The sequence below is a fragment of the Trachurus trachurus genome (assembly GCF_905171665.1).
Source record: "Trachurus trachurus genome assembly, chromosome: 24".
Taxonomy (NCBI): domain Eukaryota; kingdom Metazoa; phylum Chordata; class Actinopteri; order Carangiformes; family Carangidae; genus Trachurus; species Trachurus trachurus.
In genome coordinates, this window is record NC_139910.1 from 8,359,534 (window position 1) to 8,376,184 (window position 16,651).

At 40.4% G+C, this 16,651-nt stretch overlaps 1 protein-coding gene across 6 annotated transcripts in view; it reads right to left on the minus strand.

Annotated features, from left to right (window-relative positions):
• Positions 1-1,847: 1,847 nt before the first annotated feature.
• Positions 1,848-16,651, minus strand: part of dtnba (dystrobrevin, beta a) — a 46,466-nt gene continuing 31,662 nt past the window's right edge. For 2 of the 6 annotated variants that reach the window (XM_084001318.1, XM_084001317.1), the window contains exons 15-23: positions 15,749-15,862; positions 12,857-12,953; positions 10,616-10,636; positions 10,290-10,449; positions 8,459-8,548; positions 7,032-7,079; positions 6,629-6,669; positions 4,900-4,932; positions 1,848-3,338 (exon numbers count right to left, since the gene is read on the minus strand). In XM_084001318.1, coding sequence (XP_083857444.1) covers positions 6,659-6,669; positions 7,032-7,079; positions 8,459-8,548; positions 10,290-10,449; positions 10,616-10,636; positions 12,857-12,953; positions 15,749-15,862 — 541 coding nt within the window. In that variant the 3' untranslated portion in view covers positions 1,848-3,338; positions 4,900-4,932; positions 6,629-6,658. The remainder of the gene's footprint in view (positions 3,339-4,899; positions 4,933-6,628; positions 6,670-7,031; positions 7,080-8,458; positions 8,549-10,289; positions 10,450-10,615; positions 10,637-12,856; positions 12,954-15,748; positions 15,863-16,651) is intronic. The other 4 variants (XM_084001321.1, XM_084001319.1, XM_084001322.1 and 1 more) reach the window with 4 other exon arrangements.

Sequence of the window (16,651 nt, forward strand, 5' to 3'; positions counted from 1 at the left end):
CTCGATTTGCATAAAGAGTTTTGTTCAACATCTACAATGAAATGCGTTTTACAGAAAGCTTGAAAAAGCAGCAAAGAGCAACAAAGTGGGAGATGATGGGCAGTTTGAGCATTTTCAAGACATTCACGGACAAAACTTTGACTTTGCTTGTTGAATCAAGCGAGTTCAAGATATGAGACACTGCAGAGACCTCAGAGAAGAAGTCAAAGATACAAGTTTCTGTCCATAAAAACAAGAGAAAAGTAAAACTACAACTCCCATGGAGCATTGCTTCAAGGATCCTCCAGTAACAGATCTTTAAAATCCGTCCATGAAGAACAAAACACAACGTTTTCATTAAAGGATCAGTTCACCTCAAACTCCACTCATCTCCACTGTGTTAGAGAAGAAACCTGCATCTTTTAATCAATGACAAATTCACCTCACACCGTCCTTTTTCTCATCTTTTAATAATGAAACACTTGAGTTTGTAAATCCCAGGTTATGATTTCAACTCGAACTGAGCGTCATGGGAAGTCTCCCTCACCTTTGGATTGTAAATAAAAGTTATGTGTGAATTTAAGTCGACTCAAATTAAATATACAGAACAGTATTTTATAAGTAATTCACAATTTTAAATGTATTCCTTTTTTCTTTAGCCACTTCTTGTTTTTTCTGGTCTGGCTGCACAGTGTACTGTAGGTGATGATGACACTCAACCCCCCTCTCTCTTTCTTTTGGCTTTCACCCTGTTTGGTTTTGTTCATCTTCCCGCCTTTTTTCAGCCTTGAGCCAGGTTGTGACATGAAGTGTTGCCGCCTCGTAACAGCTGAGTTGATTATTTTTGTTTCTATCTGGTAAAAAAAAAACGAGTTGTGAGCAAATTCTCAACCAACTATTGTCTCATTTTTTTTCATTGACATTTTTAAAATCCTGTATGAGAAAAATCAGTGAAAAATAAACACAATAACTCTTTTTTCCTTTCTATTCCTTCAATAATCTCATGGTTTTCCTTGAGCTGCACCAGAAACTGAGTGAGGAGTATAAAAAAAAGTGTAATTTTGTGTGAACTGAACCTTTAAAAGAAACGTTTGTAAAATGGGGATAAAAATTAATGAAGCCCACTTCTACACCCACTTTGTTACTCTATTGCTACATCGACCTTGTTAAAGCCAGTGGAGTAAAATTGACTCTCTCTCTCTCTCTCTCTCTCTCTCCTTCACACACACACATACACATACACAAACTCACACACACACACACACAGACACACACACACACACACTTACACACACTCGCAGAGTAATCAGATATCTCCTCTTTAACTGTAGTCCCACTGCAGTACCGGGAATCCACAGAGAGGCATGGACAACCTGAGCTGCTATCATACCAGCATCCATGGCACTAATCTCATCCAGGACTCAGACTCCTGGACCGAGACCAGGACTTCGGCTCTCCACCCTGCATCGCCTCGGCCAGAGCCCAGGGAGGGGTCGGAGGGGGTCGGGGGGTGGGTTTAAAGGGACATTGCGTAACTTCTCCTGTTATCTATTCACGAAAATCGATTATTTTGTTCAAATTAATCAGTAATCCCCCCCATCAACAAACTGAAGTGTTCCTTTCAGCTCTGAATTTGCCGTTCGTATCATTCATATCTCCATGGAGCGGGTAAGCTCGGTGCTGGCTGCCATGTGGTGTCGCCATGTTTTTACGTTCATTGGCAGCGTGACGGTAGGAAACCACGGAAACTCAACCGGAGACACCGGAGCTGTCGGCTCAGGTCGAGGTGGCGTCTGTGAAAAGTCACCGCGGTAACGCAGTGAGGAGGAATGGAGCGTTAAGCCTGAGTTGTGCTTCTGCATTGCATTCGAAGTTCTGCGTCGAGGGAACGTGTTACTTCCGGTCACAGTAAACAATGGCAACTGAAAAACAAACGCTTTTATTGCAAATGTTGAAGCGCAGGCGACGAAGAAGACGTTTGCGGAGGTGGTCTGACCGACCAGTCGAGGCTTCGGGTGAATTAACACACTGACGTTCTGAGCGGACCAATCACAGTCCTTGTGGTTCGCGTCGCAATGCGTCGCAATGCGTCGCAATGCGTCAACACGACGCATAGTCAGGATTTTTTGGAGGTGCACGTCAGGCTACGACGTAGGGTCAGCGTAGGGGTCGGCGTCAACGGCGTAGCTACGCCATCGCCGCGACGCAGAAGCATAAACCATAAACCAGGCTTTACACTGATGCTGCATTCACCTGCAGTCGGGCAGACGGCCGTCGCTAACAAACCAGATGTCATTTTAGTCACAGAATGAGAGAGAAAGCCGGTAAAACTAAGTCAGGTAAACAATATGACATCGCCATGACAACATATTGTCACGTGTATTGTTTTGCCTCGTGCTGACGGACCACTTGTTTACATAGAGGCTTGTTTATGCCGTTACGTGCAGCGGCTGTTGTCCGTCTGCCCAATTTCACGTGAATGCAGCATGAAAAATACGATTGAGTTGCTTGCCATATACAACCGCAATGCTAGATGGGAGTAATTCCTACACAATGTACCTTTAAGGAGTGGGGGGTGGGACTGGGGGTGGGGGGGGTCTGGCCGGGCTCGATGGGAGCAGGAAACGTCCCATTAAAGCTTATAGTCTCAGCAGGGACTGACCTCACTCACGTACACAGAAACACACAAACCTAATGAATAAACGGCACAAAAAAAAAAAAAAATCAAATCAAAGCAATAAATACTAAGCACACAGTGCTGAAACTTAAAACTCTACATCTCACTTCTCCTCTTTTTGACCTTCCTCTGCTTTTATCTTTCTTTCTGTCTTTCTTTCTATTCCCCCTCTGGTTACAGTACGTCCTCAACTCCATCCTGATCCTCAAACTTTCCTCCTGCTTCATTTCATCCTTCACTGATTTCCCTAAAAACACACTTTTCTGTCTCTTTGCGGCGTCTTACTCGACCTTCTTGCGACTCATAAACACAGCGCATACACACACAGACACACACGCACACACACACACACACAACACACACACACATGCTACAGTACAAATCAGTAGGTTTCAGATTCCTCCTTTAGCTAAATCACAACAAAAGTAAAACCACAGTGACAAGACACACACAGAATCACAGCTATACATCAGTAGGGACCCTGAAGGGGGAGGGGAGGGGAGAGGGGAGAGGGGGGAAGGGGAGGGTAGAGGAGGGGGGGGCGGGGTCATTTGGTGTCCAGCATCGTGATTGGTTGATTGGCAGTGGAGTTTTCTAATCCCCCATTGGCTAACGATGAATATAAGATGATACACTTGAATCCCTGTCGGTCTTCTTTGGCCGTGATGAAGCATCACTCTGCCTGAGGAGAGAGAGCAGTGACATTACTTTTATATTCTGTTATATGGGATTAAAGGAATATTTCAACATTTTGGGAATATGTTAATTGACTTAATTGTTGGGAAAACTGATATTAACATTATGTCTGTGCAGTAATAATGAAGCTGGTGGGACACAAAGACTGGAAACAAGAGGAAGCAGCTGATCGGCTTTATCTGAACACAATAAGATCAATGACTGCCTGACAACCTCACGTCCAAGAAATACTCATATAACCTTCATAAAAGCCAAATGTTTGGTTTAAAGGGATAGTTCAACATTTTGGCAAATGTTCTAAAATCTAAAATCGATCTAAAAATATCTTGCACTGACAATTAAAGGTAACGAACCTACTGCTATGACTATAGGGATTATGGCAATGGGCTAATTTGCCAAAATGTTGAACTATCCCTTTAAACTTTGGCTTCATGTGCGGATTAAACAAACAGAATACAACATGTTGTATAATATGTGAGCTTTAGAGTTGGAGTGGGGTCCAATAAATATATATCTTATTAGATAAAACAGATGTTGACCAGTATTTCTTTGCTTTCATTTGGATTTGCACAAAAAGGTAATAAATCATAATGTATCTCAGTATGTTATTGCAATACTCAGGTGTGTAAATAGCGATAATATCATAACATGAATCAAGTTTCATAATAATATCATAATTTGGAAGCCAAACTGGATGTTTCCGGTCTTTATGCCCGGCTAAGCTAAGCTAAGCTAAGATAAGCTAACTGCCAGCTGGGTATAGCTTCATATTTATTGTACAGACAAAACAGTTGCATCAATCTTTTTTTATCATCAAACTCCCGGCAACACTGTGAAATAATTCATTCATGATTCATTTGATTTCAAATAATGTGTAAATATTCCTTAAACACATTCATTTTCACTTGTCTCACCACTTTGAAACTATTTGTGACAGTTATGACACAAAATGCCCTGTGTGTAATAAAGAAATTTAAGCTTTTAGTTCTCAAAACTGTTCAAATATTTAACAAAATAAGTCATTTTGAGTCGTAACTTTGAAATTCTCAGTGATTTTGACTCATTCACTCACTGTTCAGTTGATTTTGATACAAAATAATAAAGTAAATGAAGCTTTTAGTTGTGTTCATGAAGTCATTTTCTGACCCTAACTTTGAAATTCTCATTTCCAGGAAGCTCCAGGAGACTCTGAGTGTCTCTGGTTGATGCTGCTGCAACATTTAGTCTCCTCCTCGCTCTTAAAGCTGACCAGGAGGAAACAAACAGCGAGGCCGTTACAGGAGGCCTGTGCAAACAGGTTCAAACACAAGCTGCTGCTTTGAGTCATCACAGAGTCATCACATCACCACACACACAGACGTTTTGTTCCCAAGCACAAATCACTTTCACTGAATCATACATAATGAGTGGGGAAAAATGTGGAGCAGCGGTTTGATTTAACGCTCAGAAATGAATCTGGGCTGCTGCTTTTGTTGCAACTACGCAAGAAATAATGCTTTTATCATCATAATAAAACAAAAAAAAGGGATTCAACTGAGATAACTTACTGCTTTTCCTTCTCCTCTGGTCATTTTAACCTGCTAAAGAGAGACAGAGTTTGTTAGATGGTGGAGTGTGAAGCTGAAACAAGTGCTACAGGTTTCTGCCAGAAACCGTAATAAGAACCAGACCAGTTCTTTGCATAGAAACATAAAACAAGACTGTACTTGGCAGGTGCTGCAGTGCACAAATTGACTAACTGATGAGGACAAACTGTTGGAGACAGTCTGACACAGTTTATATACGTATGTTCTTCACATATTCAGACTTAACTGTGTTGGACATGCAGGTCGAGCCCTGGCCTCCTGTCTGTCTGGCGGGGGTCGCGGGGGGTCGGAGGGTTAATACAGCAGGTTAGTTTTCTAACGAGAGTTTTTAGTCTGAAGCCGGGGAGCAGACCAGGAAGTAGTTTCATCCACCTCGGCTCTGCAGGCGGTCCTCTCGTAAAGAGGAGGGGCTCCATAAAGCGCGGCTAATGAGATGGCACGTTAATGAAGCTTGCTACAGTAACGACGAGGGAGAGAGAGAGGGAGAGAGGGAGAGAGGGAGAGAGGGAGAGAGGGAGAGCACCTGGAGAACGAGCCGAGTCGAATACAGAGAGAAAGAGAGCACGAGTTTCGGACACGGACACAGAGAGATGTGCAGGAAAGTGTTCAAAGTGTCAAAATGTTAGTAACAAGCAACACGAGGGAAACTAAAAGTCCAGCTGCATCGTCTCCAAAAACCAAACAGATGAGGTCACAAATATTACATGAACTAATATATTCCACCTTCCACTGAAGTTTCTCTGCACCACTCTTCACTATTATTTGACTTTATTGCATATGTTCAATGAAACCTGCAACACCCTTTAGTATGTGGAACAGTGGCAGAAAAGTACATTTAATCAAGTACTGTACTTATATGTAATAATATTGTACAGGAACAATTTACTGACTTTGAGTTTATATGCAAAACAAGTGATTATCTAAAAAAAAAAAAAGATTATTGGTTAACTGCACATTAAAGCTGCAGCATATGAGCCACATTGCAATGATATTATTAGATGATAAAATGTTGCCATGTTGGGATTGGGATTTAAGGGTGAATGGTCACTTTTACTTGTCATTTTTACAAATATTAAATTTGATTATATGACTTTGGTAAAACCTGTTCAGGTCTGAGTGCAAAGTTATTTACGCTCAGGGACTTACTATAAAGGTCCTGATGATAATAAAACCAATGTGCATTTAATATTATCTTTTGCCCTGAACACATCTTTACATCAAGTAAAACATCACAATACTTCCTCCATCGCTGTTGCCTTGAGTTCAAAAAGCAACATCGACTAGTAGGAAACTCAACATTTTACAGTTGTTAGGGGTTTATGTTATTAAAAGGCAAGAAAATCACCTTGACTATATTAATTTTGGCTTCAGGTAATGACATGGTGCATTTTCATTGAGCAATCAATTGATTGTTAAAGGTGATTAAAATGATTATTGTGTGACACTGCCGGAGGTTTTCTGTTGGTTAATTATTTGACAAACACACAAATATCAAAGCGGTTTTATGAAGTACAACAAACAACAAGTCAAGCTGCTTAATGCAGCTGTTGATGTGTGGTCAAACTCAAACCCAAATTTCACTTTTGTAATTATTCAGTGCTCTCTGGTTTTATTGATTCTCCATCAATAATAGTTGCACACGATCATGCAAAACAGATTCAAATCTGATTTTAGTTCTTTAAAAACTCACCAGTTCTCAACACCTGTAATGTGAAAAGTTTCAGAAAAACCCTAAAATAAAAAGGAAGCACGGAGTCAATGAGGTTTTTCCTGCTCGTTTTCATTTTGTTATTTTCATTTATTCCTTTTTTTTTATAGTTTGATGTTGATTTGGCCTGATAAAGATGAATTTGCAAGACTTATTAACATCTGGCTGTAGACGGGTTAATTCAACAATATGGAACCTCAAGAAAGTGAAGTTAGTGAATCATGTGGTTTTATATTGATTATTGTTGTTTCTGCTTCTTCAGGTTGCAAAGAGAGTTAGGAAAGCAAGTAAGAAAGAAAGAGAAAGAGAGAGAGAGAGAAAGCATGAAAGAAAATCAATGCAGCAAGAAAAGGTTGTGAGACGCTTGTATAAGATATTAATGTACCTCTGTCCTTCCCGTTCAGCAACCTCTCCTCTTCCTCCCGACCGTCATCTAGAGAGGAGAGAGAGCAGAAAGTCAGTTTCTGAGTCTGCATCAAATCTAAACACTGCTACTTTCTACAAAGCATCCATTGTTTTTATGAACTTTCTTGCCCAACTAACAGAAACAGGAAGATATTTATGTAACAGTTGATCATTTGGAGGCTAAAAAAACTATTCATGTGTATCAGAGAGTAAGGCCTTTTACTCTCTAGAGCCTCCTTAGCTTCATCCAACATGTTTGCTTTTCTTTTGAGATCCCCGAGATCATCAAGTAAAGGCCTACTCGCTATCCCAAGAATACATTTAAAATCAGCTCATGGTGCTTTCCGTCATTATGGTCCTACTCTTTGGAATTCCCTACCACACGAACTCAGGTCTGCTGCAACAGTATCTTCTTTTAAAAGACTAAAAGACTAAAAACATTTATTTTCTCACAAGCTTTTAGTTTTTAATTGTTTCTGATTTGCAACATTTCCCTCTTTTTGTCTTTTATATGTATTATACTTGTATTCCTTATGTAATGTGTGCTTTGTTTTGTTTTGTGCTTGTTGCATGAAATGTGCTATATAAATAAAATTGTTGTTGTTGAAACTATGTTTGATCTCACGAGTTTCTGTGACATCTCATGTCTGGAGAATCTCCAGTGGGAAATTGTTACTACAAATAGCAGGTGTGTGTGTGTGTGAGTGTGTGTGGTCTCGTGGTCGGGCCAAATCATCTAATTGTGTGTGTTCAGAAGATTATGAAGTTGAAAACTGGTTGAAACTGTCCTTAAAGGGATAGTTCAACATTTTGGCAAATTGGCCCATTGCCATAATCCCTATAGTTTTAGGAGTAGGTTTGTTAACTTTAATTGTCAGTGCAAGCTATTTTTAGAACGGCGGAGCAGAGCCGTGAGCTGCTCAGAGCTACGCTACGGAGGCTAATGGGATTTCTTGGTTTCCCTCATCAAACTCATCAAATACACAATCCAACAACTCCACAACGCTCTGGTGGACAAGTTGTGACCTGCACATTCACCACGCTATGAGATAATAACACAACGTTACCAGACTGAGTTGTTTTAGAGGGAAATTCATGCAAAACTGCTGATGCCTGTTGCCTTCAGGGACAGTTTTTCAGCAAGCAGTCTCTGTATTTACCAAACCAAGAAATCCCATTAGCCTCCGTAGCGTAGCTCTGAGCAGCTCACGGCTCTGCTCCGCCGTTCTAAAAATAGCTTGCACCGACAATTAAAGGTAACGAACCTACTGCTAAAACTATAGGGATTATCGCAATGGGCTGATTCACCAAAATGTTGAACTATCCCTTTAGGTCTGTTGTCTCCACAATTTTCCAAAATTGTCTACTGTGTAGCGTGTGTGTGTCTGTGTCTGTGTGTGTGTGTACCAGAGTGCAGCTCTTTGACCAGCGAGGACACAGTGTTGGTGATGGAGTCGGCCGCCACCAGGAGGTCGTTCCTCAGGTTCCTTCTCGGGCCTGAAGAGAAGAGATGTTTAAAAAAAAAAAGTTAACATTATCATTATCAAGACAAACTTTACATCTACACTCATTTAATTACATTTCAACACTAGTTCTTTGACAACGACCACAGAGCTCTGGTTAAATAAAAGCTTTTATTATGAGAGTAAAGTATTTTTGTAACACTGTTGCAGCTCTCGTGCAGCGGTTTGTGTTACAGTTCAACATGAGCTGTTAATAAGTGGAACTAATGTGAAACACTGTGATGGATGGAAACTACTGTATGTTTGTGTTTGTTGTCTCTGAGTACAGATTCAACAAATACATGTGGTTAACACACACGAGCATTAACATTACAGTGCTTTTTTAAAAATAAATATTACATCATTACGTTACACGGAGCTGTTTTCAGTCACGTCGCCCACTTTCATTAGAATTAAACGTCACATGTCTGTTAATCAAAAAAACATTTCCAACTCATGTGATGTCCTTTTCGTCTTCTACGTCTGTGTATACACAAAAAGATAAAAGTCTTCACAAGGAAATCGTTGAGCTGGTCAGGAAATGTAGAAGAACCATATGTAAACCACATGTTTGGCCAGAACTGAAGAAGTCCTGTGAGGAAAAAAAATATCCTGTTTCCTGTGTGTTGAAGTGGTGAAAAGGTCTGAATGTAGGTGAGAATTAATCATGCAAAAAAACACACTTGGTGCCAAGACATTGAATCTGTTATAAAGCTTTTTTAACACAATGAAACAGAGATATACAGCGGGGAAAATAAGTATTGAACGCATCAATAGACTTGCACGGTGAGCTTGCATAGAGGCCATGGTGGTAAAATGCATTACTCATTGTTTGTTTTTTTTTACAACTGAACCAGCTAATTGCAGGTCTGTCTACAGCTCTGTCAGTGATCCTCGGCTCTTGGGCAACTCTTAGTTTTCTTTTGACTCTGTCAGAAATCTTGCAAGGCCAGTTTATGGTGAAATGTTGTTCTTTTTAGTTCCATATCAACGGCACTAACGGATAACACAGTGCATTCAGACACGCCTGTAACCGATGCATCAGTATCAGTTTCTGAAGGTCTGGAGAAGCTCTTTGCTTTTCCCTGTCATGAGTCGCCTCTTGTGTGACACCTTGGTGATGAGAAACCTTTTTATAGGCGTCGACTGGACTAAACCAGCTGATATTACTTTGCACTGATAGAGGACAGGAAGACTTTTTAAATACTGACAGACTCCAGCTGCTTTCTTTGGTTTCCATTCCTTTTTGCACCTCTTCCTTTTCATCATGTGTTCATACTTATTTCACTGTCACTTTATGACACATTACTTAATTTATGGACATAAATGTTTGGATTTCTTTGTATGTGTGCATTACTTGGGTTGTTGCCGACATCTGGTGAACATTTCATGTCAATAGCTCTATTAGAAATATATTTTCTGATCCCTCTGGACTGAGCTTCAATATCCCTCACTGAGTGACATAACATATAGTAGATGACTCTGGTGGTATATTTATGTGTTTATGTATGTATGTTTGTAAGCTGTGTTACTTGTTGAGTAGCTCATGCTACAGGAAAAATGCATGGTTCTGTGGAAATTATATGTAAAAGGATAATATGTGGTCTGCTTGAACCTTAATAAAAAGAGAGAAAAAAAAAGAAATATATTTTCTGAGATGTTGACGCGTTCGATACTTATTTTCCCCACTTTCTACACACACTCACACACACATACTGTACAATCAGAGATCTGACCTTTACCTTGAGCGAAGGCCTCCTGTACGTCGCCGCCCACGCCTGCGAGCGAGTCCTGAGGCGGGTACATGTGAGCCTGCGGGGACACGGCGCCTACGGAGCGGACGGTGGATGGACTCGGCCGAGAAGGGGAAGTGTGTGAAGAACCAGCTGCCTGCGCCTGAGAGATGGAGACGAGACAGTCGTTTACACATCATTTATATTCATTATATACTTGATTTTTCACTCTTAATAACAGCTGAGCGAAGAAAAAGTTCTGCTTATGTCTTTATAAATACATGAATAATCTAAATCCCACATTGAGAGCAGTGTGAGTTGTAACTTACTGCCTGTCGCTGCTCCTCATCCTACAGTGGAGGTTGAGTTGGAAACAAAGAGGGAAGGAAAAGGACGGAAAGAAGAGGTCAGACACAGTCGGGGCTGGAAGGAGAGGTGAACTTATAAAAGAAGGAAGTGGCAGAGAGGAAAAGTGAAGCTTGTTATTACTGGAACAGAAAAAGAGGAGGAGAAAAAAAAAAGTGGGGAGGAACTTTGCCCTCTACTGGTAACAACACAACACGCTGGAAACAATGGTGAGTCGCTTTTCATACACAAGTGTGATTAGGGCGGAAACGTTGCACCTTTATTCCACCTCACTGGGTTGTATAAAAAAAATACAAAACACAGAATTAACTTATTTATTTGAAGATTTGATTTCAATTCTTTTTAGTTTGTAAATAATAGATGTGTAGTTGTATGTTTAAAGTTGTGTACAAGGGTGTTAATGACCAGGGAAACTATTTACAACCGATGATTTTTGAAGAAGGAGTGGGATTAAATACATTTTCAAACATGTAAAACAAGTTTATGCGTCTCATTGTCTGTAATTATCATTATTATTATTGGCTGTCTGTCCGCTATGGTCTTCGTTTTTGCTGTTTTCATTAAACTATAATTTCTTGTTCATTATAAATTCAAAATCAACGTAAACTGCAATAAGTAAGTAGAGGAGGGAAACACAGAGTTGGATTTGGTGTCTGTATGTTAAAGACAGAACTGGCAGTTAGAGACAGACGACGGACAAACATCACTCATCCTTTTTTGTGATCCATCACTAAATTGAATCTGACAGCAGGAACAAAACATCTGCAAAATGTCGAGTCAGGAGTGCTAGTATATCAAGAGCCCTACTCCATCTATCTATCTATCTATCTATCTATCAATCTACAAGCATGTAAATAGGAAAAGAAATGGAAATTTTGAGTGGCAATTTCGACGCCATTTTAGGTGCAAATACAATCTGGTCTCGGTGCTGGAGACCCATTCGGAGAAACTGCAAGCTCAGATCCATAAAAAGAGTGAAATTTCGGAGGATATTGAGATGGATGACGTGCGTAGCTGCATGCGGTAAGAACATTGTTCTATCTTTCATAACAGGCCTAATACAAATGCTTTTTGGTTTTTTATTCTGTATTCCTGTATTTTAATGTTATACTGTCATGAATTTTAAATTGCGCTAACCATTTTATTGTTAAGCATCTTGTAACTTTGTTCTGAAAGGTGCTCTATAAGTAAAATTATTATTATTATATCCGGGCCTTAATGTCAGTAAAAAAAACTTCACTTATCCCGTGCGAATACACCGCAAGAAACACAGACATGGGGGGTAATTTACAAATTACCAGACGTCCCAGGGTGATACTAATCCCGTGCGAATAGGGCATAAGACAATAAATTACAATTAGTGCTAATGGTTGTAAAATATTAAAGCGAGAAAACATCAAAAAAGTAAAAAAGAATAAGTTGCTTTAAAGCAGATATCAGCTTCACGGCCGTTTCGGCTAATGCTGCGTTCAAGGCAGGCTTTTGAAACCGTAAGTTACAGCTTCAAGTCACAACTACGACTTGGTAGCGTTCCAGGTAACCCGTAGCTCGTGTTTTTACCATCCTGTTGTCTGTGAAAGTTCCCTATAACGGCCACTCGTAACTTCCGACCCGTGAACTCGTACCAGATCGAACTGGTATGACTTCACAGGAAGGAAAAACACAAAGTACGAGTTTCTTTGAACGCACCATGAGTTAGCAGCCCCCGCCCTTGTCAGGCATCAATTGGTCCTCGTGCTACGTCACCACATTCACGCGCATCCCTTGGCTGCACACACAGCCCTTCATGCCGTTCTCTCTCCTCATTGGATAACACTTGTATCCCACAAGGAAAATTTTCTCCTCGGGTTACAGCAGAGCAGAGTGACGGAGAGACTCGTGTTTAGGCTGAAATACTTCATGTAAGTGATTGCTGACGGAAAATAGGACTATTTAGGACTTATATTAACAAAAACATTCCACTGATATCTGCTTTAAGTAGTAGATTGTTCCACACAACTTAACTATAAAATCTCTACATGTGTCCATAAGTCTGTTTATATGAGCAGATAAACATGAGCACCTGAGCTTCTGTATGTGAAGCCTGGATGTTGTGGAAAAGAATCAGACACTGGACCAGTTTAGTGTCAGCTTTGTTTGGTCCAGGTGTGTGTGTGTGTGTCTGTGTGTGTGTGTATGTGGGTTTGTGGGTTTGTGTGTGTCACCTTGAGCAGCTTCATCAGTCCCTCCAGCTGCACCATCAGTTCCCTCCTGCTCTCTTGCAGAGACGACATCCTCTGCTCCAGCTCATCTTTCCTCTGTCTGCAAAACACACACACACACACACACACACACACACACACAAGCTTATCTTCCGACACTGTCACATTACAGAGAGTCAGGGGGGAGACAGGAATAAAATGACCCAAACACAGAAGGTAGAAGCTGCAGCAGCGAGACTGAAACAACCTGCAGATAAAAGGGATGCAGCAAAACAAAAAGGATCTCTCAGGCCTTTAGAGCTGATTCAATATAGAACAAATATAATATATATATATATATATAGAATAATACAGGACACATCTCTCTAAACCCTAAAACTCCTCTTAGTGGAATAAGAGAGTACGTTTTTAAAAACACACTCTCATCGTTGAAATCCTCTGAGGAGAGGAGATGGAGCAGCGGAGGCTTCGGTAGGAGCTTAGCCAGAGGAAAATGAAATCACAGAGCGATTAGACGAAGTCACGGTTTGCTGGAGACTAAAGGACGAGGGAACATCAAGGTTAGAAATCCATAACGTACTCCTGAGCGAGTGAGTGAGTGAGTGTTTGTGTCTGGGGAACTTCATAAAACCTCAAAGACCTTGAGATGTTGGGAGGAGGAGAAAAAAGTAAAGTAATTAAGAATCTTACATGAAACTTTAACATCCAAATGATATAAAGTCGCACTTTTCCCCCCAATCGGCTGGCAGCAGCAGAGACGAGACCGGAGAATCATGAGCATCTGTGGCCAAGATCATACCAGAGCTACAAACACACAGAGGTGTTTACACTCCTTTTTTTCCTCCAATTTCAAACACTGTGTGATCTTCTTGGGACTTAAAAACCAGGAGCATAACTCATCTCTTTCCTGCTTGGCTTAGCTTCACATGGTAGGATAAAAAGAGTAAATAAACAAACTAAAATAAGAGGTCTGAGTCACACAGTCGGTCTAGATTTGACTCATTATGAAGCTGAGGAGAAGCCTCAGCAGGGGAACCGACAGAAAATATTGTTTTATTCGTAATATTTAAGGCTTTTTACACAGGATTTCCATCAGTTATGGTGTTTTCTGCTTATATTAGATGTGTCCGCTCACTTAACTGTGTTTAACTTACAGATATAAGATGGTAATTTTATATTCACATCGTGTGGGATGGAAGGAAGTGATGATGATCATGATTAAAAAATAAAGCCTCCAGATCACTGATAATGACTGTAATTCACACATTAGATGAGTTGGCCAGACGGAGAGCTGAGAGTCGGTCATTTCAGGGCAGAAATTATTCTGCATTTAACGAGGAACCATCAAAGGATGAATCCTTCACCTCATAAGAGACGAGAGCTCTTCAGAAACACAAGAGGGACTCGAGCTGACGACGTCCTGAGAGTCCAATCAGAGGACGGACCCATGATCCACAGCGACATGGATGTGCATTTTTATAAACTGATTAAACTTGATATTGCATATGCAGAAGATTGGCTGAACACTTGTTGAATTATACGCAGGACTAAAAGGGCAGAAGTTGTTTTTTTGTCCATCTTAATGTTGATACGTTGTTACAGAAAAATACTCTTAAATGTGTCTGGAAGTTTAATTAACTGCTGTGGAAACCGTCTCACTGAGCATTTCTCACTCCGTTACTTTCAGTTTTCACTACACCTGAATATAATTTAGTTTGAGATGAGCAAAACTTTAATCTTTCAAAGTAATATAAAACTCTCAGTGTACTCTAAATATTTAATTCAAATCATTTACCACTAAAAAACTATGGTTCAAATTGTTATTTGCAGAATTTAAAGGGGAACTACGCAAGTGTGGTCACTTTTCCGCTGTTTTGCTAACCCTCCTCTCGGCCATGTGCATTTTTTACAGCAGCACTGGCGAGAAATCAATAAATAGAGCGGTAGATAACATAATATATCATATATGATGTTACGATGTGTAAATTTGTGTAGTTTAATCTATCATAAACAAGAGATTACGCGTTACGGGCTTGTTTGTGTCGGCGCCACTGATCTTGCAAAGCTGTTTATCAGCAAATAGACGCTACGCTGAAGGCAGAGAGCCTCCATTCTCCCTGTAACGAGTTACAAGTCATTAATTTAACCATTAGAATTACTCCAAAGCTGTTTAAATAAGGTAAAAATGTAGCATAGTTAAGCTAAAGATCCTGCATAGTTCCTCTTTAAAGCAACGATGTGTCCCATTTGAGAATGTGCAAATCTGGCGCCCCCGAGTGGTAGCACCTGAAAACACGCTGTCAAAACATCATATAAACAATAAAACTAACATCCATAATGAAAAACAACAATTTAAAACATGTTAGGGTTAAATAAAATAGAGATATAGTGGATGTAAAAGTGCTTGGTGTTGCATTTTTAAACACTGGTGTCCCTACATGACTGGAGGATAAACCTGGAGCAGCAGCTCTATATTAATCCCACACAAACACAGTCACTTCCAACTCCGCCTCCCTGGAGTTTTTGTTTTTACCCAAAAAAAGCATAAACAAGTTGGGCGGGGGGGTGACTTTTACATTAGCTTTTAACAAAATCTGCCATCTGTCACTGCCATCTGCCATAAAGCACTCTCCCTCCCTACGTGCCGCAAAGCAACACAGCAGATTTCCCGCCAAATCTGACGCTGCGGTTTGCAATGCAGTTTAAAAAAAGAATAAATAAATAAAATAAAAGTGGCAGTGTCAGGCCGGCCTGAGAGGCTTTTGAAAAGATGAAGTCCAGGCATCATTTCTGCACTAGCCACCATGACTCACAAAAGTTCAAGTCGAAACAAATCATCTTCATCGTGTGTCACAGTCAGAGTTCGGTGCATCTGAAGTGGCGGCGTGTGTTTACCTGAGCAGGCGAAGCTCGGCCAGCAGAGTCGGGTTGGTGCTGCCCTTCTCCGGGCTGGGCTGGCAGGCTGCGTCATGCTCTGTACGGAGATGTTTGATCTCTGCCAAGATCTCTCTGGGAAATGAAAAACATACTGTTCAGTCAGTCAGTCAGTCAGAGCGTTACATGACCGAACAGACCGTGAGAAGACGGAGGCGAGAGGTACAGTAGTAGGCAGACACATACAGACTTTAATGCAGGAATGAATAAAAAAAGTTAGGTGGATTTACAGAGTATGAACATGACAGGAAGAAGACACAAACTGAGGACAAAAGCCTCCAAATGTTCCTCTCCCAACGCCTGACAAGTACTTCCCCCTTCGGTACACCTCTTTACTTGATCTCCAACACAAATTAAATAGATGTCGTACAGTCTTCTGCTGCGCTGAAACCTCAGTGATGACTCTCAGTTGTAAATTACTTTGGATAAAAAGTGTCTGTCAAATGAGAAAATGCAAAAGTAGAGGCCTGGTAGATGAAGTAACTCGTCTTCTCTTGCAGAAATTGATTCAAAAATTAATTGGACTCCCAAGTCCTGCTGTCTATTGAGTTAACTTGGATCTCCACTTCTGATCACAATGAAGGTAGATATGAAAAAAGACAAGAAACCTTATTAAAAACAGACGTGAATGTCAATGCTTGTGCAGAAACAAGGGAAAATACAAAATAAGATCCTAAATTTAAAGCTCAGCTTGGGCCGAAATCATGAAAATAATCCAAATTCATTCATTTTTATTCTAACATTGTCAACACTGTCCATCGCTCCTATTTCTACTACTAGATCGCAATATAATACATCTTTATTATGCACATTGGAGGCTTTTATTGTGAAGGGAAAATCTTCAAGCAGAGAGAACAAAAACAT